Genomic DNA, 26,408 nt, shown 5'->3' with positions numbered 1-26,408 from the left:
ACAAATGGCCAAAAGGCACATGAAAAAATGCTCCTCATCATTGATAATCAGGGAGATGCAAATCAAAACAACAATGAGATACCATCTCACACCACAGAGATTGGCACACATCACAAAGAATGAAACAATCAGTGCTGGCAGGGATATGGAGAGAAAGGAACTCTTATCCACTGCTGGTGGGAATGCCATCTAGTCCGACCTCTATGAAAAGCAATATGGAGATATCTCCCAAAACTGGAAATTGAGCTCCCATTCGATCCAGCTATTCCACTCCTAGGGATATACCTGAAGAACAGAAGAACACAATACAAAACCCCCTTTCTCACACCTATATTTATTGCAGCACTATTCACAATAGCCAGGCTCTGGAAACAATCAAGATGCCCTTCAACAGAAGAATGGCTAAAGAAACCGTGCTACATATACAAAATGGAATATTATGCAGCCATCAGGAGAGATGAAGTCATGAAATTTTCCTATACATGAATGTACATGGAATCTTTTATGCTGAGTGAAATAAGTCAGAGGGAAAGAGAGACATAGAATAGTCTCACTCATCTATGGGTTTTAAGAAAAATAAAAGTCATTTTTGCAACCATCCTCAGAGACAATGAGAGGAGGGCTGGAACTTCCAGCTCACTTCATGAAGCTCACCACAAAGAGTAGTGCGTGCAGTTATAGAAATAACTACACTGAGAACTACCATAACTATGTGAATGAATGAGGGAACTGAAAAGCCTGTCTAGAGTACCGATGGGGGTGGGGTGAGATGGAGGGAGATTTGGGACATTGGTTGTGGGAATGTTGCACTGGTGAAGGGGGGTGATCTTTACATGACTGAAACCTAATCACAATCATATTTGTAATCAAGATGCTTAAATAAAGATATTATAAATTAAAAAATATCCATCATTGTCCTTTACAACTTTTCCAATTCTAAAGAATGTGCCATTAGATATTAATATGGCTACTACAGCTTTTGTAGAAACGTTGTTTGCTTGGATGATTGTCCTCCAATCCTTGAGTTTGAGTCTATGTTTGTTCTGACTATTCAGATGTGTTTCTTGTAGGCAACAGAATGTTGGGTTTAATTTTTGATACATTTTGCCACTCTGTGTCTCTTACTGGTACATATAGTCAATTGATGATGAGAGAGATTATTGTCATAGGATTTATTGTCATCTTTATGTAGGACTTTTTTTGTGTCTGTTGGTCTGTCTTCTCTTAAAGTAGGCCTTTTAGTTTTTCTTTTAAGGTTAGTTTTGAGTATTTAAAGTTAATAAGCAATTGTTTATCCATGAAGTTATCTGTACTTCAATCTTCAATTTGAAACTGACTGTGGGCTGTATTCTAGTGAAGCATTTATTTCTTTGAGTTTTGTCACTAAATCTCACCACTGAATTTTGGCCTTGATGGTAACTTGTGAAAGGTCTACTGTAAGCAGTTCCTCACAGGGGTCCTCAAACTTTTTAAACAGGGGGCCAGTTCACTGTCCCTCAGACCATTGGAGGGTCTGACTATAGTAAAAACAAAACTTATGAACAAATTCTTATGCACACTGCATATATCTTATTTTGCAATGAAGAAACAAAACATATACAAATACAATATGTGGCCCGTGGGCCATAGTTTGAGGACCACTGCAAATATGGCACAGGATAAGTATGACCACTCTTACCACATCTATTTAACATAGTACTGTAACAATTTTCATAACAATTAGACAAGAAATATATATCAAGTTCATCAAGTTAGAAAAGGAAGATATTAAGCTCTTACCTTTTGCAGATGACATAGTATTATATTTAGAAAACCCTAAAAACTTACCAAACAGCTTTTAGAAACAATGGATTCATATAGCAATGTGGCAGGCTACAAAATTACTCACAAAAATTATTGGCCTTTTTATACACCAATAATAATAAAGAAGAAATCAAGAGTAAAAATTAAACTATCATATTCACATTAGTGCCACACAAATTCAAATACCTTGGAGTCAACTTAAATAAAGAGGTAAAGGTCCTATACAAAAAAATACTACAAAGCACTTCTTCAAGATATAAAAGAGAACACAGGAAATGGAGACATATATGCTGTTCATGGATTGGAAGAATTAACATCATTAAAATGGCAATACTTCCCCAAAGTATTGTACAAATTTAATGCATTTCCTTTAATGATACTCATGATATTCTTCAAAGAAATGTTACAAAAACTCCTGAAATTCATTTGGAAAAATAAACACCTAAGAATAGCTAGAGAAACACTTAAGAAAAAGAATAATGGAGGCATCACCTTCCCCAACTTTAAATTGTAAATAGTCATTAAATAGCATTAAATAGCAATAGACATTAAATCAGCATGGTTGTGGAATAAAGACAGTCCCTCAGATCAATGGAATATACTAGAGTATTCAGAGAATGTTCCCCAGATATACAATTAATCTTTGATAAAAAAAAAAAAAGAAATGCAAAACGGAGCAAAGAAAGCCTCTTCAACAAGTGGTATTGGATAACTGTTTAGCCACATGCAAAAACAGATAACTCAGTCCTCCATCTAACACCATGCCTAAAGGTCTAATCTAAATATCATATCCAGAACCATAAGTTATATAAATATCATATCCAGAATCATGAGTTATATAGGAAAAGCACATAGGTGAGACACTCCATGATATATATATAAAAAAAGGCTTCTTTAAGGAGGAAACAAAAATGTCCAAATAAGTGGAAGCAGAGATAAACAAATCAGATTATATTAAGCTGAAAAGCTTCTGCCAACAAAGAAAATAGTCACTAGGATATGAAGGCTACTCACAGAATGGGAGAAAAAATTCACCTAATATCCATCAGATAAGGGGCTAATATGTAATATATACAAGGTACTGAAAGAACTTAACAAGAAAAGAATTTAACTTTATCAAAAAATGGAGAGAAGGGGCGGAGAGATTGTGTGGAGGTAAGGCATTTGCCTTTCATGCAGAAGGATGGTGGTTTGAATCTCACCATTTCATATGGTCCCCTATGCCTGCCAGGGGCGATTTCTGAGCATAGAGCCAGGAGTAACCACTGAGCATTGCCAGGTGTGACCCAAAAACAAAAACAAAAAAAAGGAACATCAATGGGGAGAAGAAATGAAAAAACACTGCTTCATAGAAAAAATACAAATAGCCAAAGGCACATAAAAAAAAAAAAGCTCCACATCACTAATCATCAGGAAAATGCAAATCAAAGCAACATGAGGTATCATCTCATGCCACAGAGACTGGCACACATCACAAAGAACAAGAACAATCAATGCTGACAGGAATGAGGGGACAAATAAACTCTCATTCACTGCTGCTGGGAATACCATCTAGTCCTGCTTTATAGAAAATAATGTAAATATTCCTCAAAAAATAAAATTTGAGGGGCTGGCGAGGTGGCGCTAGATGTAAGGTGTCTGCCTTGCAAGCGCTAGCTGAGGAAGAACCGCGGTTCCATCTCCCAGCATCCCATATGGTCCCCCCAAGCCAGGGGCAATTTCTGAGTGCTTAGCCAGGAGTAACCCCTGAGCATCAAACGGGTGTGGCCAAAAAAAAAAACAAAAAAAAAAACAAAAAAAAATGAAATTAGAGAGCAAAAGAGATAGCATGGAAAAAGGGTGTTTGCCTTGCATGCAGGACAGTGGTTCAAATCCAGACATCCCATATGGTCAACAGAACCTGTCAGGAGTGATTTCTGAGCACAGAGTCAAGAGTAACCCCTGAGTGCTGCTGGATGAGACCCAAAAACCAAAAACCAAAAAAAAAAAACAAAACAAAACAAAAAAAAAAAAACATGGAATTTGAGCTCCAATATGATCCAGCAATATCACTCTTAGGGATATACCCTAGGAACACAAAAATATAGTACAAAAATGCCTCTGCACACCTATGTTCATTGCAGCTGTATTTACAATAGCCAGAATCTGGGAACAAAGCAGATACCCAACAACAGATGAATAGCTTAAGATTCTGTGGTACATATACACAGTGGAAAACTATGCAAACTTTAGGAAAATAAAGTAATGACATTTTCATGTACATGGATGGACATGGAAAATATTTTACTGAGTGAAATAAGTAAGAGGAGAAAGATATGAATAGTCTAACTCAACTATGTGATTTATGAAAAATAAAATATTATAGTAAAAGAACACAGAGATAATAGAGATGAGGGCTGGAAGGAGCTGCCATGATATGAAGTTTACCACAAAGAGTAGTGAGTGCATTTAGAGAAATATCTCCACTAAAAATTGTCATGACAATGGTAGTGAATGAGAGAAATAGAATGCCTGTCTCGACCACAGGCAGGGTGAGAGGGAGGAGGGAAATGGGGGCATTGATGCTCGAAGTTTGCACTTAATAAGGGGATATTTTTTAATAAATGAAACCAAAATATAAACATATTTGTAATCATGGTGGTTAAATAAATATATAATTAAAAAGAGAGACACACTAAATAACTAAATCAAAAACTTAATCAATCATTTTGTTGTCGGCAAGAAACATATTTAGAGCAAATATAGAATCAAAGCCAAGATGGAGGACAATAAATCAAGGTAGCAAAACCTTTAAAACGGTTGTGTGACCATAGTAATATCAGATAAAACAGATATTAGGTTTAAAATATTATAAGACATAGTCCTTTGTTAATAATTAAGGGCTGTGCACACCAGAAATAAATAGCATTCCTACTCATATATGTACTCAATGAAAGGTAAACAGTATGTTAAAAAACAATTGCTGATAGATTGACCTGCACCCCCAGCCTGGCAGCATAGTAGGCCCACACATGGGATATTATATTACTTTTTTAATCCATTATTGGCATGTAGTAACCAGCAAAAGATTGTTGTGTTTTTATGTCATTTTATTCTTGATTTATTGCTCCTATGTATTATATGTGCAGTTTTAAAGGTTTTCTAGATATAAAATTAAGTTATATCTGAATAGTGATAGTTTGGTTTCTTATATTCTGTGTAAATATACACAGAAGTTGCTAACAGTTTTTTCCAGATCATATTATTTATTTTTACATATATTCTGGACCATCAATATTTCCTTGAAACAAAACATACTTAATTTCTCATCTATGCAATAATTGTCAAATTTGTATTAAGTTTGTGTTAACTTATGGATTTCAGGTAACTGTATTAGCAAAATTTCTTCTATATTTTACAAAGTAAATAATTGTTTCTGAAACAGTGCCTATACATTGACTTAACATTTAAAGGAAAAATACAAATATACTTTTTACTGATATATTTATATAATAGTTTGTCTTCAGACAATGATAAGTCATTTATAGAAGATGTGCTTTTGCATAGCCAAATATTCTTTCCCTCTCTGTAGTGTATACTGAAAGTGAGTCAAACACATAAGTGTTTATATATATACATATATATATGTATAAACTATAAAGGAAAATATTGTTTCATGAATCTGTACATATTTATACCCAAATAATGCATTAGTTGTAGAGTTTGCCCTAGCCATACTAGTAGACAATCAAATTAAAAATGTTCAGTTAAAAATGTTCAGTTGTAGACTATTATTTCACACACCAATATTTAATAAAGCCAAAAGCTGAGGCATGAGATAAAATTGATAATAGTCACTCAAAGAGCGTCAACTATATTACAATTACTTGTAGAAATCTATAAGGTCAAAATTAGAAGTATTTATTAAATTCAATAAATTAGATAAATACATGTGACCTGGAGAATTTGGGCTTATAACAGACTGATTAAAGATGAGAACTAATTCACTATGGATCAAACATAATTAGGAAAAAAAATAGATTAAAAAGCAAAACAGCACAGTGCTATTCATGTCAACCCACTATGCTCATTTGCTTAGCACACAAATGGTAATGTGATTCCATATATTTTTTTGTTTTGTTTTGTTTTTTTGGACCAAACCCATTTGATGATCAGGGGTTACTACTGGCTAAGCACTCAGAAACTGCCCCTGGCTTGGGGGGACCATATGAGACGCCAGGGGATTGAACCACTGTCCTTCCTTGGCTAGTGCTTGCAATGCAGACACCTTACCTCTAGCGCCACCTCGCCGGCCAGATGATACCATATATTAAGGAAACTAAAAATGTGAAAACCTAGTAACTATTTAAAACTAACTAAATTTGCATTTTTAAGTTGCTTGTTAGATACTTTTGTGAATATTGTTGGTAAAAATTCTGGACAAAAGCTCAATTGTGTAAGTTACATATTAGCAAAAACAATTGCCTAGTATATTGTATGATAATAAAGATAATACCTAAAATCTTGTAGAAAAACACATAAATATTATCAAGTTTATTATGGTTAATTCTGCAGAAATTTTATAAAAATATGGTTCCATACAATTGTCTGTTTTTAAATAATACTAAATTAAGATGTTACAGCATAACTAAAATTATTTACAATCTATATAATTTATTAAAATATAAATTCATTATTGAAATATTTTATTAACAATTTTTCTACATATATATGAACTGAAGAATATTACGAGTATTTTCTAACTCAATACTTATCACAAATGTTAAAATAAATTTTATATTGAAGAAAAGAAAATCATAAAATAAAATTCTGAATCAATATAAAATATATTCTCCAAACATTATAAATTAGTTTCATAATTAGCATATTAAAGAAAAGGGATTACAAAAATAGTGGGATTTTATACTCTATAATATGTACATTACATAATATATGATTAAAAATTTGCATGATTAACATGCTGGGTCCATTCATACATTTGTATGATTATAGATATAAGTATTTATATCACATTTACTTAAATATATTAAGCACAGCAAAATATTATTAAATGAATATTATTTGAAATACATTCATTAGTACAGGAAACAACTTGCATTTTTGTCATTATACCCTGGGAAAATATTAAAAATCATGACATAATAATATTTTTCTCCCTGATATCAGATGGTGCAAGTTACAATATAAATTATAAATAATTAATTGAAAAGATGCATAGAAAAGTATATATTTATAGGGTTTAAACTCAAGACTTCCCAATTGTACTAGTTAATTCTAAATTATTAAGCCATTTTGTGAGCCTTCACATCAGGAATTCCAAAACAGCTGATAGATGGACTTTGTAGGTCAGGGCAACACCAGGATCAAACTTACAAGAATTTATTAGAGAAGTTTACACCATTTAGAGCATGGAGCTATCTTCTAAGCTTATCAGTGCTGTGTGCTTCTCTTAATATTAAAGTGAGTTCATCATGTAAGATTATTGAACCAAATTACAAATAAATCTTTAAAGAGATATAAAAGTTTTCAATGATCCTATTGCTAAAATTAAAATTTTAATTTATGCATAGTCACATTAGTGCTTTTGAGGAAAGTATTTTTCGCACAAAATCCTTAAAAGCTTGTTTTACCTGTTGGTTCCTTAATGTGTAAATAAATGGATTTAGCATAGGGGCAACAGAAGTATTGAGCATTGCAACTCCCTTTGTCAAAGCAATTCCTTCTTTTGCTGATGTTTTGACATACATAAAAATGCAGCTTCCATAGGAAATGGAGACCACAATCATATGGGAAGAGCAGGTTGAGAAGGCCTTTTTCCTTTGTTGAGCTGATGGGATTCTCAGAATTGTTCTGATGATGTAAGAGTAGGAGAGGATTACTAATGTCAAAGTGGTCAAAAGAGTTAGTACAGCTAAAACAAAGCTCATAAGCTCTAGAGTGCTCGTGTCTGTGCAAGAAATTTGCAGCAAAGGAGCAGAATCACAGGTAAAATGGTCAACAATATTGGAGTCACAGAAATCCAGATCTAAACCCATGATCAGAGGTGGAAAGATCACCAAAAATCCAGCTAGCCAAGAAGAGATTACCAATTTGTAGCAGATCGTGTTACTCATGATGGTTGTATAATGTAGAGGCTTGCATATTGCTACATAACGGTCATAGGACATAGAGGCCAGAAGAAAAAACTCTGTTGCACCCAAAAGGATGAAGAAAAATAACTGAGTTACACAAGCATTGTAGGAAATAGATCTCTCTCCAGTAACAATGCTCATCATAAATCTAGGATTACACACAGATGTAAAGGAAATTTCTAATAAAGAGAAATTTCTGAGGAAGAAATACATAGGTGTCTTTAGATGGGAATCTAGTAAAGTAAGAAGAATAATAGTGAGATTTCCAGAAATGCTCAGTATATAAGTAATAAATAAAAAGAAGAAAATCAGAAGTTGTAGTTTCGGGTTGTCTGTCAGGCCAAGGAGGATGAAATCTGTCACTGATGTTCTATTTTTCATTATTTGTTGGTTGAATTTTTCACAAATTTTACTGGTACATTTAAAGGAGAAAACAATACAACAGACAAACATAAACATATATACATGGAATTTCAAATAATGATAGCATTTTTAAGAAGTCAATTATTCCTAAAAAAATTATTTTTTGTATAGAATTCCCATTTTCTGAACTATATCATACATCTTATATGTCAAAATTTTGATTAAATCAAATTTTATTAACAATACTTGTATTATTTCTAGCTAGAGGTTACTATACCCATTCTATACAGTTATTAAATAACATATTTCTTGATTGATAGACTTTTTGATTCAGTATTTACCAGAATACATTATGCTTTTTATTAACAAATCTTCTCTAAGCATAAATTAACCTTAATGCTATGAAAATCAGGGATAATCATAACTCTAGTTAATATTGTCTAAATAAAAATTTTAGAGTAACAATTTATGAGTAACAATCTGATGAATAATATATTGAAGTTAAAGCAGAGATAAATCAATGAAGAATACTTACTTTTTTTTAAGTGCTAGAGTATATGTTGAATGAAAATAAAGTATATTAGCTAGTACCACATCCAGCCAGCAAAATAATGGTATGAAGAGAAATTACTATTTTTCTTTCCTAATAAATATCCTGATATTTAATCTCAGTAACCAAATATGGTTATGTCCCTATATTCTTTTCTGTTTTGTCTGGGATGTTCATACATCCCACCTGTTATTTCAAGATGAATTTCTAATAAATTATTATAGAAGAAAAACAATGTTGAATTATTTTTCATGAACTTTTCTAATAACTCAGAGAACCATTTTCTTAATTTACTTTAACAAAAAATAAAGTCCTTCATCTTTTATTTGTTTTGCAAATGATATACAGATTTGCTTCAGAAATTATCTTTGAAAGAAACTATTTTAATGACTTTTGGGAAAGCAATAATAGGACACTGATGAATCAAGCACAAGAGAAAATTTTATAAATATATTTTAATTGGTTATTTATGGGAATTCTATTCTATTGGGAATAATTTCAAAATTTTTGTTAGCAGGAATTGAACATATGTTTGACTAAATTCAATTTTAACTTTTTCTATAACTTTTAAGATAAATTAAATATTGATAAATTGAATATTTACATATATTTTAGCAATACATAACACAAATTTTTTACCAATTTATAAATAAATTACAGCTTATATTTTTGTTTTGTTTTTGTTTTTACATAAATTGAATAATAACATATATTTTAGCAGTACATAACAAAAATTCTTTACTAATTTATACAGATTTATTTTTGTTTTGCTTTTGTTTTTGCACCAGAAATGGATGTGCTAAGATTTTACTACTGGTTCTGCACTCAGGGTTCACTCCGGTAAGGTTCAGGGGACCATGTGAGTTCTGGAGTTGAACGTAGCTTTTCTGTGTACAGGCAAATGCAATACCTGGCATACTATTGTTCCAGCCCTATAAGCTCATTTCCTAGTGAATAAATACAATAAAAATATATTCTATCAAAATTAGCATTTTAGTGTGGAACATATTATTTAATTAAATTTTTAATTTTAAAATTGATAATGCATATGTTATATAGTGGTATATAAGAGGTTTAAAATGTTTGTTTTTAAGGCTGTTGTATTTTAATACATACCACATGAACACATTCAGTACTGATTATCTCAATACAGAGTTTGGAATAAATCATCAACACTTCCAGATGTGGTCCCAAAACAAAAGTAAAATAAGTTAATAAATGAACAAACAAATCATTATAAAATTTAATCTTCAGAACAGTGTCATGTCTTCTACTAAGTCTGTTTTTGACAAATTCTGGATTTGACAGTATATATGTAATACCCAACATTGATTATATTATAAAATATGTATGATACAGTATAAATGGTTACTAACAACATTTATGAGTATAGATGTATCAAAGTAAATTACATATCATATAATTGAGTAATGAATTTATGATAAAAGAAAAAGATAAATAGAAGAAAAATGTTGCAGAAGAAAATAACATAGAAAAATTTTCATGTTTTTTACAAATTAAATATATCAGGACTATATCTTGTGTATGGTGGGAGAATAGAGCTTTTAGTTCATCTTTAAATGCCTTTAATATGCTCTTCAGATTCTATAACATTCTATATCATCACAATACTTTTATCCCACATTATTTTTACAACAGGCATTTAAAATTTTCACAATACAATTAATTAATCTTTGATTAAAAAAAAGGAAATGCAAAATGGAGCAAAGAAAGCCTCTTTAACAAGTGGTATTGGGATAACTGTTTAGCCACATGCAAAAAAAGCTAACTCAGTCCTCCATCTAACACCATACCTAAAGGTCTAATCTAAATATCATATCCAGAACCATAAGTTATATAAATATCATATCCAGAATCATGAGTTATATAGAAAAAGCACATAGGTAAAACACTCCATGATATAAAAAAAAATGCTTCTTTAAAGAGGAAACAAAACTGTCCAAACAAGTGGAAGCAGAGATAAACGAATGGGACTATATAAAGCTGAGAAGCTTCTGCCAACAAAGAAAATAGTCACTAGGATATGAAGGCTACTCACAGAATGGGAGAAAAAATTCACCTAATATCCATCAGATAAGGGGCTAATATATACAAGGTACGAAAAGAACTTAACAAGAAAAAAATTTAACTTCATCAAAAAATAGGGAGAAAGGGGCAGAGAGATAGCGTGGAGGTAAGGCGTTTGCCTTTCATGCAGAAGGACGGTACTTTGAATTCCGCCATCCCATATGGTCCCCTGTGCCTGCCAGGGACGATTTCTGAGCATAGAGCCAGGAGTAACCACTGAGCATTGCCAGGTGTGACCCAAAAAAAAAAAAAAAAAAAAAAAAACAGAAAAAAAAAAACATCAATGAGGAGAGGAAATGAAAAAACACTGTTTCAAAGAAAAAATACAAATGGCCAAAGGCACATAAAAAAAAAAAAGCTTCACATCACTAATCATCAGGAAAATGCAAATCAAAGCAACATGAGGTATCATCTCATGCCACAGAGACTGGCACACATCACAAAGAACAAGAACAATCAATGCTGACAGGAATGAGGGGACAAATAAACTCTCATTCACTGCTGCTGGGAATACCGTCTAGTCCTGCTTTATAGAAAATAATGTAAATATTCCTCAAAAAATAAAATTTGAGGGGCTGGCGAGGTGGCACTAGAGGTAAGGTGTCTGCCTTGCAAGCACTAGCCAAGGAAGGACCGAGGTTCTATCCCCCAGCATCACATATAGTCCCCACAAGCCAGGGGTAATTTCTGAGCGCTTAGCCAGGAGTAACCCCTGAGCATCAAACGGGTGTGGCCCGAAAAACAAAAAACAAAAAATGAAATTTGAGAGCCAGAGAGATAGCATGAAAATAGGGCGTTTGCCTTGCATGCAGGACAGTGGTTCAAATCCAGACATCCCATATGGTCAACAGAACCTGTCAGGAGTGATTTCTGAGCACAGAGCCAAGAGTAACCCCTGAGTGCTGCTGGATGAGACCCAAAAACCAAAAACCAAAAAAAAAAAAAAACAAAAAAAAAAAAACACATGGAATTTGAGCTCCAATATGATCCAGCAATATCACTCTTAGGGATATACCCTAGGAACACAAAAATATAGTACAAAAATGCCTCTGCACACCTATGTTCATTGCAGCAGTATTTACAATAGCCAGAATCTGGGAACAAAGCAGATACCCAACAACAGATGAATAGCTTAATATACACAGTGGAAAACTATGCAAACTTTAGGAAAATAAAGTCATGACATTTTCATGTACATGGATGGACATGGAAAATATTTTACTGAGTGAAATAAGTAAGAGGAGAAAGATATGAATAGTCTAACTCAACTATGTGATTTATGAAAAATAAAATATTATAGTAAAAACACACAGAGATAATAGAGATGAGGGCTGGAAGGAGCTGCCATGATATGAAGCTTACCACAAAGAGTAGTGAGTGCATTTAGAGAAATATCTCCACTAAGAATTGTCATGACAATGGTAGTGAATGAGAGAAATAGAATGCCTATCTCGACCACAGGCAGGGTGAGAGGGAGGAGGGAGATGGGGGCATTGATGTTCGAAGTTTGCACTTAATAAGGGGGTATTTTTTTAATAAATGAAACCAAAATATAAACATATTTGTAATCATGGTGATTAAATAAATATATAATTAAAAAAGAGACACACTGAATAACTAAATCAAAAACTTAATCAAACATTTTCTTGTCTGTAAGAAACATATCTTAGTATTAAGAGCAAATATAAAATCAAAGCCAAATTTGGACAATAATTCAAGGTAGCAAAACCTTTAAAAAGGTTGTGTGGCCAAAGCAATATAAGATAAAACAGATATTAGGTTTAAAATATTATAAGACATAGTCCTTTGTTAATAATTAAGAGCTGTGCACACCAGAAATAAATAGCATTTTTACTCATATATGTACTCAATGAAAGGTAAACAGTATGTTAAAAAACAATTGCTGATAGATTGACCTGCACCCCCAGCCTGGCAGCATAGTAGGCCCACACATGGGATATTATATTACTTTTTTAATCCATTATTGGCATGTAGTAACCAGCAAAAGATTGTTGTGTTTTTATGTCATTTTATTCTTGATTTATTGCTCCTATGTATTATATGTGCTTATGTTTATGTGTAGATTTAAAGGTTTTCTAGATATAAAATTAAGTTATATCTGAATAGTGATAGTTTGGTTTCTTATATTCTGTGTAAATATACACAGAAGTTGCTAACAGTTTTTTTCAGATCATATTATTTATTTTTACATATATTCTGGACCATCAATATTTCCTTGAAACAAAACATACTTAATTTCTCATCTATGCAATAATTTTCAAATTTGTATTAAGTTTGTGTTAACTTATGGATTTCAGGTAACTGTATTAGCAAAATTTCTTCTATATTTTACAAAGTAAATAATTGTTTCTGAAACAGTGCTTATACACTGACTTAACATTTAAAGGAAAAATACAAATATATTTTTACTGATATATTTATATAATAGTTTGTCTTCAGACAATGATAAGTCATTTATAGAGGATGTGCTTTTACATAGACAAATATTCTTTTCCTCTCCGCAGTGTATATTGAAAGTGAGTCAAACACATAAGTGTTTATATATATATATATATATATATATATATAAACTATAAAGAAAAACATTGTTTCATGAATCTGTACATATTTATACCCAAATAATGCATTAGTTGTAGAGTTTGCCCTAGCCAAACTAGTAGACAATCAAATTAAAAATGTTCAGTTAAAAATATTCAGTTGTAGACTATTATTCACTCACCAATATTTAATAAAGCCAAAAGCTGAGGCATGAGATAAAATTGATAATAGTCACTCAAAGAGAGTCAACTATATTACAATTACTTGTAGAAATCTATAAGGTCAAAATTAGAAGTATTTATTAAATTCAATAAAGTAGATAAATACATGGTACCTAGAGAATTTGGGCTCATCACAGACTGATTAAAGATAAGAACTGATTCATTATGGATCAAATATAATTAGGGAAAAAATAAATCAAATAGCAAAACAGCACAGTGCTATTCATGTCATCCCACTGTTGTCATTTGCTTAGCACACAAATGGTAATGTGATTCCATATATTTTTTGTTTTGTTTTGTTTTTCGGACCACGCCCGTTTGATGCTCAGGGGTTACTCCTGACTAAGCACTCAGAAACTGCCCCTGGCTTGGGGGGACCATATGAGACGCCAGGGAATTGAACCACTCTCTTTCCTTGGCTAGCACTTGCAAGGCAGACACTTTACCTCTAGCTCCACCTCGCCGGTCCCATGATACCATATATTAAGGAAACTAAAAATGTGAAAACCTAGTAACTATTTAAAACTAACTATATTTCCATTTTTAAGTTGCTTATTAGATACTTTTGTGAATATTGTTGGTAGAAATTCTGGGCAAAAGCTCAATAGTCAAGTTACATATGAGTAAAAACAATCGTCCTAGTATATTGTATAATAATAAAGATAATACCTAAAATCTTGTAGAAAAAACACATAAAAATTATCAAGTTTATTATGGCTAATTCTGCAGAAATTTTATAGAAATATGATTCCATACAATTGTCTGTTTTTCAATAATATTAATTTGGGAAGTTACAGCATAACTAAAATTGTTTACAATCTATCTAATTTATTAAAATAGAGATTCATTATTAAAATATTTTATTAACAATTTCTCTACATATATATGAACTGAAGAATATTACGAGTATTTTCTAACTCAATACTTATCACAAATGTTGACATAAATTTTTTATTAAAGAAAAGAAAATTATAAAATAAAATATATAAAATATATATAATATAAATATATAATATATATATTTATATATATAATATATTTATATATAATTTATAAATAAATTTATATATAAATATATAAAATATATTCTCCAAACATTATAAATTAGTTTCATAATTAGCATATTAAAGAAAAGGGATTACAAAAATAGTGGGAATTTATACTCTATAATATGTACATTACATAATATATGATTAAAAATTTGCATGATTAACATGCTGGGTCCATTCATAAATTTGTATGATATAGAGATAAATATTTATATTATAATGTACTTAAATATATTAAGCACAGCTAAATATTATTAAATGAATATTATTTGAAGTACATTCATTAGTACAGGAAACAACTTGCATTTTTTTCATTATACCCTGGGAAAATATTACAAATCACGACATAATAATAATTTTTTCTCCCTGGTATCAGATGGTGCAAGTTACAATATAAATTATAAATAATTAATTGAAAAGATGCATAGAAAAGTATATATTTATAGGGTTTAAACTCAAGACCTCCCAATTGTACTAGTTGATTCTAAATTATTAAGCCATTTTATGAGCCTTCACATCAGGAATTCCAAAACAGCTGCTAGATGGACTTTGTAGGTCAGGGCAACACCAGGATCAAACTTACAAGAACTTATTAGAGAAGTTTACACCATTTAGAGCATGGAGCTATCTTCTAAGCTTATCAGTGCTGTGTGCTTCACTTAATATTAAAGTGAGTTCATCATGTAAAATTATTGAACCAAATTACAAATAAATCTTTAAAGAGATATAAAAGTTTTCAATGATCCTATTGCTAAAATTAAAATTTTAATTTATGCGTAGTCACATTAGTGTTTTTCAGGAAAGTATTTTTCGCACAAAATCCTTAAAAGCTTGTTTTACCTGTTGGTTCCTTAATGTGTAAATAAATGGATTTAGCATAGGGGCAACAGAAGTATTGAGCATTGCAACTCCCTTTGTCAAAGCAATTCCTTCTTTTGCTGATGTTTTGACATACATAAAAATGCAACTTCCATAGGAAATGGAGACCACAATCATATGGGAAGAGCAGGTTGAGAAGGCCTTTTTCCTTTGTTGAGCTGATGGGATTCTCAGAATTGTTCTGATGATGTAAGAGTAGGAGAGGATTACTAATGTCAAAGTGGTCAAAAGAGTTAGTACAGCTAAAACAAAGCTTATGAGCTCTAGAGTGCTCGTGTCTGTGCAGGAAATTTGCAGCAAAGGAGCAGAATCACAGGTAAAGTGGTCAATGATATTAGAGTCACAGAAGTCCAAGTCTAAACCCATGATCAGAGGTGGAAAGATCACCAAAAATCCAGCCAGCCAAGAGGAGATTACCAATTTGTAGCAGATCGTGTTACTCATGATGGTTGTATAATGTAGAGGCTTGCATATTGCTACATAACGGTCATAGGACATAGTGGCCAAAAGAAAAAACTGTTGCACCCAGAAAGATGAAAAAAAATAACTGAGCTGCACAAGCATTGTAGGAAATAGATCTGTCTCCAGTTGCAATACTCATCATAAATCTAGGATTACACACAGATGTAAAGGAAATTTCTAATAAAGAGAAATTTCTGAGGAAGAAATACATAGGTGTCTTCAGTTGGGAATCCAGCAAAGTAAGAATAATTATAATGAGATTTCCAGAAACACTCAGTACATAAGTAATAAATAAAAAGAAGAAAATCAGAAGTTGTAATTTCGGGTTGTCTGTCAGGCCAAGGAGGATGAAATCTGTCACTGTTGTTCTATTTTTCATTATTTGTTGGTTGAATTTTTCACAAATTTTACTGTACATTTAAAAGACAAAACAATACAACAGACAAGCATAAACATATGTACATGGAATTTCAAATAATGATAGCATTTTTAAGAAGTCAGTTATTCCTAAAAAAATTAATTTCTGTATAGAATCCCCATTTTCTGAACTATATCATACATCTTATATGTCAAAATTTTGATTAAAGCAAATTTTATTAATAATACTTGTTTTATTTCTGGCTAGAGGTTACTATACCCATTCTGTACAGTTATTAAATAATGTATTTCTTGATTGATAGGCTTTTTGATTCAGTATTTACCAGAATACATTATGCTTTTTATTAACAAATCTTCTCTAAGCATAAATTAACCTTAATGCTATGAAAATCAGGGATAATCATAACTCTAGTTAATATTGTCTAAATAAAAATTTTAGAGTAACAATTTATGAGTAACAATCTGATGAATAATATATTGAAGTTAAAGCAGAGATAAATCAATGAAGAATACTTACTTTTTTTAAGTGCTAGAATATATGCTGAATGAAAATAAAGTATATTAGCTAGTACCACAGCCAGCCAGCAAAATAATGGTATGAAGAGAAATCACTATTTTTCTTTCCTAATAAATATCCTGATATTTAATCTCAGTAACCAAATATGGTTATGTCCCTATATTCTTTTCTTTTTTTGTCTGAGATGTTCAAACATCCCACCTGTTATTTCAAGATGAATTTCTAATAAATTATTATAGAAGAAAAACAATGTTGAATTATTTTTCATAGACTTTTCTAATAACTCAGAGAACCATTTTCTTAATTTACTTTAACAAAAAATAAAGACCTTCATCTTTTATTTGTTTTGCAAAAGATATACAGATTTGCTTCAGAAATTATCTTTGAGAGAAACTATTTTAATGACTTTTGGGAAAGCAATAATAGGACACTGATGAATCAAGCACAAGAGAAAATTTTATAAATATATTTTAATTGGTTATTTATGGGAATTGTATTCTATTGGGAATAATTTCAAAATTTTAGCTAGCAGGAATTGAACATACATTTGACTAAATTTAATTATAACTTTTTTTCTATAACCTTTAAGATAAATTAAATATTGATAAATTGAATATTTACATATATTTTAGCAATACATAACACAAATCTTTTACTAATTTATAAATTAATTACAGCTCATATTTTTGTTTTTACATGAATTAAATAATAACATATATTTTAGCAATACATAACAAAAATTCTTTACTAATTTATAAATAAATTACAGTTTTATTCTTGCTTTGTTTTTGTTTTTGCACCATAAACGGATGTGCTAAGATTTTACTACTGGTTCTGCACTCAGGGTTCACTCCAGTAAGGTTCAGGGGACCATGTGGGCTCTGGAGTTGAACGTAACTTTTCTGTGTTCAGGCAAAAGCAATACCTGGCATACTATTGCTCCAGCCCTAGTAAGCTAATTTCCTAGTGAATAAATACAATAAAAATATATTTTATCAAAATTAGCATTTTAGTGTGGAACATATTATTTAATTATATTTTTAATTTAAAAATTGATAATGCATGTGTTATATAGTGTTATATCAGAGGTTTAAAATGTTCAGTTTTAAGGCTCTTGCATTATACCACATAACACATGAACACATTCAGTACTAATTATCTCAATACCGAGTTTGGAATAAATCATCAACACTTCCAGATGTGGTCCCAAAACAAAAGTAAAATAAATTAATAAATGAACAAACAGATCATTATAAAATTTAACCTTCAGAACAGTGTCATGTCTTCTACTAAGTCTGTTTTTGACAAAATCTGGATTTGACAGTATATATGTAATACCCAACAATGATTATATTATAAAATATGTATGATATAGTATAAATGGTTACTAACAACATTTAGGAGTATAGATGTATCAAAGTAAATTATATATCATATAATTGAATAATGAATTTATGATGAAAGAAAAGATAAATAGAAGAAAAATGTTGCAGAAGAAAATAACATAGAAAAATTTTCATGTTTTTACAAATTAAATATATCGGGACTATATCTTGTGTATGGTGGGAGAATAGAGCTTTTAGTTCATCTTTAAATGCCTTTAATATGCTCTTCAGATTCTATAACATTCTATATCATCACAATACTTTTATCCCTCATTATTTTTACATCCGGCATTTAAAATTTTCAAAATATTTCATTTGATAGTATTGTCTATAAAAATACAAATGCTTTCCTAAAAGCATGACTATTGACATGTCAATATATGTCATGTTCAATATATGTCTATATGTAGACATATACATGTCTATATATGTATATATATCAATGTTTATATTCTCCTCAAATTACATTTAATACTAAAATTATGTGATTATTTTCCAATAAAAGTGTTTTAGAAAATAATTATTTCTTCAAATATAAGGGAAATTTCAATATATGACATCATAATATTTGATACAATGTTTACTTTATCCTCTTTAATTTTCATTCTCTGAATATGAAGTGAAGCAAATATGTCAGCTTAGTAAAATCTAAATAATGATTTTATTATTTTAAATAATTTATGTGATTTAATAAAGTTATACACATGTACCTAAAAGAAAAAGAAAAGAGAGTCATTTAAAGATAAATGTGGGGGCCAGTGAGGTGGTGCTATAGGTAAGGTGTCTGCCTTGCAAGCGCTAGCCAAGAAAGGATCGCAGTTCGATCCCCCTGGTGTCCCATATGCCAGGGGCAATTTCTGAGCGCTTAGCAAGGAGTAACCCCTGATCATCAAACGGGTGTGGCCCAAAATACCAAATAAATAAATAAATAAAGATAAATGTGGAATTAGAAATTCCTTAAGTCCATCTTTTTCCCAACATATCAATTTACTGGAAAAATTTTGTCTACAAATATTACACTCTTTGTTCCATTTCAAGTTCTTGGCTCTTTTGTCAAATATTAGTTGACTATATATATGGGGGATTATCTCTGGAAATTCTGTTATAACCCAATAGTCTGAGGCTTTATCTTTGTTCCAGTACCATGCTGTTTTAATCACTACGGCTTTATAGTTAAGCTTCAGGTTAGGTAAGGAGATGCCACCCAGCTTCTTGTTTTTCAGTATGTATTTGGCTAACCTTGGTCTTTTGTGATTCCAGATAAAATTTATAATTGATTGTTTTAAGTCCTTAAAAATGATGCCTGCATTTGGATAGATATTGCATTGAAGCTATATAGGTTAGGTAGGATTGTCATTTTGACTATGTTGATTCTACCTACCCATGAGCATGGGATGTTCTTCCATTTTCTTAGGTCCTCTTTAATTTCTTTCTGAAGTGTTTTGAAGTTTTCATGGTATAGGTCCTTCACTTTTCTTGTAAGATTGACTCCTAGGTACCTGATACTTTTTTATACTGTTTTAAATGGGATTTTCTTCTTAATCTCTTTCTCTTCTACTTCATTATTTGTATAGTGGGATGCTACTGTCTTTTGTTTATTGACTTTGTAGCAGGGCATTTTGATGTATTGGTTAATTGTTTCAAGGAGTTTTACTATGGACTCGGACTCTTCAGGGTTTTTGATGTATATCATCATATCATCTGCAAAAAGAGATACTTTTAGTTCCTCTTTCCCTATTTGGATTCCTTTGATTCCTTTCTCTTACTGACTGCTATTGCTAGGACTACTATAACTATGTTGATTAAGAGTGGACAAAGTGGACAGCCTTGCCTAGTTCCTGACCTTAGTAGAAATGCTTTCAGTTTTTTGCCATTAAGGATAATGTTGGCTGTGGGCTTTTCATAGATAGATGTAACTATCTTGAGAAATGTTCCTTCCAGTCCTATTTTGCTGTGTGTTTTTAACATGAATAGGTGCTGGATTTTGTCAAATGCCTTCTCTGCATTGATTGCTATAATCATGTGCTTTTTGTCTTGTTCTTGATGTGGTGTATGTTGTTTATTGATTTGCATATGTTGAACCATCTTTGTATCCCTGGGATGAAACCCACTTGGTCATGGTGTATAATCTTTCATGTATTGCTGGATTCAGTTTGCTAAGATTTTGTTGAGGATGTGTGCATCTAAGTTCATTAGTGAGATTGGTCTGTAGTTTTCTTTCATCGGGCTGTCTTTGCCATCTTTTGGAATGAGTGTGATATTAGCCTCATAAAAAGAATTAGGAAGGATTCGTGTATTTTCAATGATTTGGAAGAGCCTGTGTATTAGTGGTAATAATTTTCAGAATGTTTGATAGAAAACCATCTGGACCTGGGATTTTATTCTTGGGAAGTTTCTTAATACTGATTCAAGTTTATTGTACATAACTGACCTGTTTAGGCTTTCTACATCCTCCTTCTCCAGTCTTGGAAGATGATATTTTTCCAAAAATATGTCGGTTTCTTCTGCATTCTCTAACATGACTGAGTATAATTGTTCATAAGTCCTCATGATGTGTGGATTTCTTGGGGTTCTGTTGTAATCTCTCCCCTTTCATTTGTGATCCTGTTTATTTGGGTGTTTTTCCTCTTTTTTTTTTTTTTTTTTTTTGGTGAGTCTTGCAAGTGGTTTGTCTATCTTGTTTATTCTTTCAAAAAACCAACTCCTGGTCTCATTGATTTTTTTAAATTGTTTTCTTAGTTTCTATGTTGTTTATTTCTGCTCTGGTTTTTACCATTTTGTCTTCTGGCTGTGTTTAGGTTTCTTAGCTGCTGTTTTTTCAGCTCCTTAAGGTGTCCCTTTAAATTTTTGATTTTGTCATTTTCCTCTTTCCTCACAGAGGTCTCTATTGCTATGAGTTTTCCCCTAATTACTGCTTTTGCTGTGTCCCACAGATTATAACATCTGCTTTGCTTCAGATATTTTACCTGCAGTTGTGAATTTTTAAATCTTAATAAGCCATTATATTGACATGTATTCTTCCTTAATTTAACACTAACTTACATGATTTTATTTCAAAAGTTTATTACTGAACATTCTTGTTTCAATTATCTGAGAATCATTATTATTCAGTACTACAGTTTTACAGTTATTCAGTACTACATTTTTATGTGACTATAGTTTCACAATATAGTTTACTGTGAGAAAATGTTATGTCTATCATCTTGTTTCTTGGAATTTCTTTTATCAGTTGCTTGTGTAGTTTTATAACTCTGTACATTATTTTGGAATACTTTGTTTATATCCTGGATCAATTCTATGAAAACTTTGATGGTAATAATATTCAGTCACTATAGAGTTTAGGATATTATTATTATTTTCATCATCATCATCATCATCATCATCATCATCATCATTATTGGTTTTGGGATCACATCCGGGGTGCTCAGGGGTTACTCCTGGCTCTATGCTCAGATATTGCTCCTAACAGGCTTGTTAGACCATATGGGATGCCAGGATTTGAACCATAGTCCTTCTCTGTATGCAAGGCAAACATCGTACCTCCATGCTATCTCTCTGGCCCAACGGTATTATTTTAATAGTGCTTGATCCACTTATGCAAAATATTTTTACTTCCTCATTTGATATATTTATTTCAAAAATACTTAAATTTTAATGTAATAATCTTTTCCTTCCTTTTCATTTGAGTCTATAATATTTAGATATAATTGCAATTGCAGTTGTGTTTTATTTATTTATTTATTTATTTATTTATTTATTTATTTATTGGTTTTTGGGCCACACCCAGCATTGCTCAGGGTTTACTCCTGGCTGTCTGCTCAGAAATAGCTCCTGGAAGGCACGGGGGACCATATGGGACACTGGAATTCGAACCAACCACCTTTGGTCCTGGATTGGCTGCTTGCAAGGCAAACGCCACTGTGCTATCTCTCCAGGTCCTTATTTATTTCTTTTGTAATTTATTGTTTACACATAGAAAAATAAGTAAAAGACTATTGAATACTGATTTTATAGTCTATTTATTTATTGTTTCTAAATGTTGGGTTTAAATGTGTAAAGCTAGTTTTTCCACAAAATATTGTCGTTTGATCTCTTGATTTATCTTATTAAATTTGAAATATGATGATTAAAATTGAAATATGATGAGTGATTTCCTGAAACAATTATCATGATCACATGGTTTTATCTTTCATTGATATGCAATTTATAAATTTATTGATTATATATGCTGAAACAAATATATATTTCTGGAACAAGTCCCATTCAATCATAATTTCTCATTCCTCAAATTGTATTGTTAAATTTTTGTGTTGACTGTGTAAAGTGATATTCACATATAGTTATTGAGTAGATTGATCTGTTGCTTATTTTTTTATGTTGGTCTCTTAGTAACAATGTGTACTTCCATTTAATTTTTTAAAGACCTTAAGAAGGATGTTTATATCATATCTTTAGTAGCTTGGTCAAATTCACTGTTGAAATAATCTGCTGAACATTGTCGAAACACTGTTGAAAAACATAGGCTTTTGTGTTGGAAGAGCTTTTAATATTTAAAATCCAAGATTATAATTTGTATTCCCTCATAATTAAAACTTGAAAGGTCTGTTGATTACAAATATGTTCCCATTTTCTGGGAGAACTGATCCACACAATTTAGTTTGGGGTAGAGTCGAAGTTGAAGTCCAAAAGTTGAAGTCCAAAAGAGAGAGAGAGAAAGTAATGCGATGGTGATAGATGTCCCATGAGAAACCCTCATTACTAGTATTGTAAGCCACAGAATCTCAGCATCTTAAAATATTTTACAAAATTATAATTTTCCCCTTTTTATAGAACATAAGAAGATAAAAATTATTGTTTCATGAAACAATGTTTGTATATTAGATTAGCGTTAAAGGAACAAATATAACATAAATACATGTTTCATTAATATATATAATCTCTCTTTAGACATTTGTTATATGCTCTTGGCTAGGGAGAAATGTGACAAAACTATCATCTGTACCATTGATTTTTAATACTTTTCAATCAGATCTTTTCTAGGTGGAATAATAAGATAGCTCTGTGGGGAATCAATAGGTCTCCTGCCGTTTTTCCTTTGATGCCCTAGCAGATCATGAACCACATGTGGCTCGCTACGCTTTTACTGTGGCTCTTCTGTGTGCTGGGCGGCCACTCCAGGAGTCAGGATTCTGCTCCTAGCCTCTGTCAGTGTACGCCCTGTGTGCAGCCTCAGCACTGGCTTCAAGTGTGTAGGATGATACCCAGTATCAATCTCAAACAAAGGTGTTCCCACAATGTCATCCTTTCTTAAACCTCTTCCTTTGATATGTAAAAGCCCACTAAATATGTACTTTTATCTCTCTCTCTTGACCTGAAGCCTCCTGGTATTGGGAATTGGTTTTAATAAAGAAAGAGGTGTTCTAGCTTTTGGGGCTTGAGGCAGAGAGTACAAGGTAAAAGGCCATGCAATCTATGATCATCCTTTCCTGGCTAGCTTGGTTTATTATTCTTTCCTGCTACCCTGCTTCTTCAGACCAGGTTGGGTGGGATTTAGAAATACAGTGCCTGGAGTGATCTTAAAACACATATTTTATTTTACACAACAGTGGGCATATTCCATGAAGGGATTCTCAACCCAGAGTTTTATTTTCCATGGATTCTAATGTTCAGAGTACTCATAATTAAAGTTGTGAGCTAATGCAATTAAATGCTGTTTTTTATATTATGCCTTCTGCATAATATAAGTGCCAATTAGAAATTTTTTGCAAGAGTGGAAATATTTCAATATCTCCTTCTCAGGCACAGCTATCCCAAAATCAGATTTTTTTAACACATCCATCTTATGTCTCACTGTAAAACCTACTTGTGAAACTTCCCTGCAGAGAAATATTAAGTTTATAGAGTAAATGAACAACATCTGCCAAATACACAAGCTTAGCTACCCATTTCTTGTCCAACTGGGGCTGTACAAAGTTAGAGTTCTGCTCTCACAGGAACTGCACTACTTCTCCACTCTTGCCAACCAGTCAAGAGAGCACCCTTTCCCTTAACAGAACCCTTCACTTTCTCATGAAGATGCTAGTAGTGGGCATCCATACTCTCACCCAGGGTGGTGAATAGCCTGGATTTGATCACAATTGTGAATTTCACAGATTATCTTTACTGTGTCATCTGTCACAGAGTTTAGTTCAGCTGGGAGTTTTTTTGATTCCAGTCTATCATACAATGAGTGGATACAATATACAGGTGTGCAGCTTCAGTTTTTTGTGGCTACACAAAAATACTGAGCCATGCACAGTGCATTATCTGTACAGACATCAACACATCAGATTATTATTCTGAGTGAAATGAGTCAGAATGAGAGGTGTAGACACAGAATAATCATTTGTGGCATAAAGGAATAATAAATGGCAATATGGTAATAATATCTAGAGAAAATAGGGATGAGGGACAGGAGGACTAGTCTATGATAGGAAGCTTGCCATAAAAAGTGGTGAGTTCAGTTAGAATAGAGAAAGATACATTATGACATTGATAGTTGGAACTTATCACTCTGGACAAGAACTGAGTGCTGAAAATGAATAAGTGACATGCATGGTACCCTTTAATTAACAATATTGCAAACCATGGTGTCATAAAGAAAACTTTGAGAATTTCAGTGATATAAAGGAAAAGAGAAATAAAGAGAAAAAAATAAAATGCCTGCCCCTGACACAGGCAGAGAAGGATGAAGGAGAAGGAAACAAGGGACATTGGTGGTGGGGAAAGTGCACTGGTGGAAGGTGATGTACATTCTATGATTTGAAATGCAAGTATGAATAATTTTGTAACAAATATGCTTAAATAAAAATTATTTTTAAAAAGTTTCAGGTACTCTATCATAATTTCTTTATGATATGATTTCATATGCCTTTAACAAAGTGCTGGGGTTTTTTTGTGTGTGTGGGTGTATTTTAGTTTGGTTTCTTGCAGCACACACTAAAATGTCAATAATTTTTTTTTTCCTTTCAGTGAAATCACTACTTTTCTCTGGAACACTGTTCTTGCTTTTAAAGATTGTTAAAAGGTTTTTCTCTTTTACCTGTTTCATCTCCATATTGTAGGGTTTCAAATTTTCAGCACATTTTGCTTATCAAGAGGAAATGTTTTGCTTCCTTATTATCAGAAATCAAAGCATTTTTCCTCAAGAAGGGTGTTCGCTATCCAGAATTAACAAACGATCAGTGAATTCAAAAACAGTATTATATGGTGATGTTACTTCACATCTAAATCAGCTTAATCATAAACTACGGGGGAAAGGAAACACAATTTTTTCTATGATAGAAGAAGGTATTTCGTTTTAAAACAAATTTTCTGTTTTTGCTCAAGATTTTGACAGAGAAACTTTTATTCACTTTCCAAGCCTGTTGAAACATCATCAAGAAAATAATTCTGATCTTGACATTACCTATTTTAAAACAGCACTTTTAAATATGAGGGAAGCTTTTCTCAAGAGGTTTCAGGATTCCAGGACAGCAAAGTGATGTTGGTCTTTATTAAAATAAACCTCTGGATGCCACTGTAACGGAATTAAATTTTCTCCCTTTAAAATCGACATTGGCAAATTTGAAATGCAATTTCTGGGTTTAAAAAAGCAAAGAACTGTGGAGCTCAAATTTTGAACGTCTTTGAGCTAATTTAGAAAGATTGGAGAAACACAAATGTGAACTTAGTTCACAGCACAAGTGGTCTGCTTTGAAAGAACTGGAGAAGGAAGATACGTTGATTTTTAACACCTGGATTAGTATTCCTGACTCATATAATCAACTAAAAAGCTAGCGTTTGCTGTTCTTTCCTTGTTCGGGTCTACGTATTTATGCGAACAATCATTTTCAAGCATAAATCTTTTCAAGAGTACATTGAGAAATCATCTCATCAATGATAACCTGGAATCGTGCCTAAAATTAAAAACAACATACAAATTATCTTACTCAAACTATCCAAGAAAATGCAAGGCCATTGTTCACGTTAGTGTTTGTGACTT

The 26,408-nt window shown here is 31.8% G+C and overlaps 2 protein-coding genes across 2 annotated transcripts; both read right to left on the bottom strand.

Moving 5' to 3' along the window:
• Positions 1 to 7,373: 7,373 nt before the first annotated feature.
• LOC126022987 (olfactory receptor 6C76-like) lies at positions 7,374 to 8,315 on the bottom strand. The gene has a single exon (XM_049784027.1). It carries the CDS (start codon positions 8,313 to 8,315, stop codon positions 7,374 to 7,376), a length of 942 nt encoding a protein of 313 aa, XP_049639984.1.
• Positions 8,316 to 15,559: 7,244 nt separating this feature from the next.
• On the bottom strand, positions 15,560 to 16,484 carry LOC126023013 (olfactory receptor 6C76-like). The gene is given in 2 exon segments (XM_049784055.1): positions 15,560 to 16,160; positions 16,162 to 16,484. Coding segments are annotated over 2 exon segments (924 nt in total).
• Positions 16,485 to 26,408: the final 9,924 nt, after the last annotated feature.

This window comes from Suncus etruscus, chromosome 11 (genome assembly GCF_024139225.1).
Source record: "Suncus etruscus isolate mSunEtr1 chromosome 11, mSunEtr1.pri.cur, whole genome shotgun sequence".
In the NCBI taxonomy this organism is placed as follows: domain Eukaryota; kingdom Metazoa; phylum Chordata; class Mammalia; order Eulipotyphla; family Soricidae; genus Suncus; species Suncus etruscus.
This window is presented reverse-complemented; position numbering and strand designations above follow the sequence as displayed.

Bases quoted from the DNA above. Each gene is read 5' to 3' on its own strand.
- LOC126022987 (XM_049784027.1), bottom strand. From the start codon at position 8,315: ATGAAAAATAGAACATCAGTGACAGATTTCATCCTCCTTGGCCTGACA.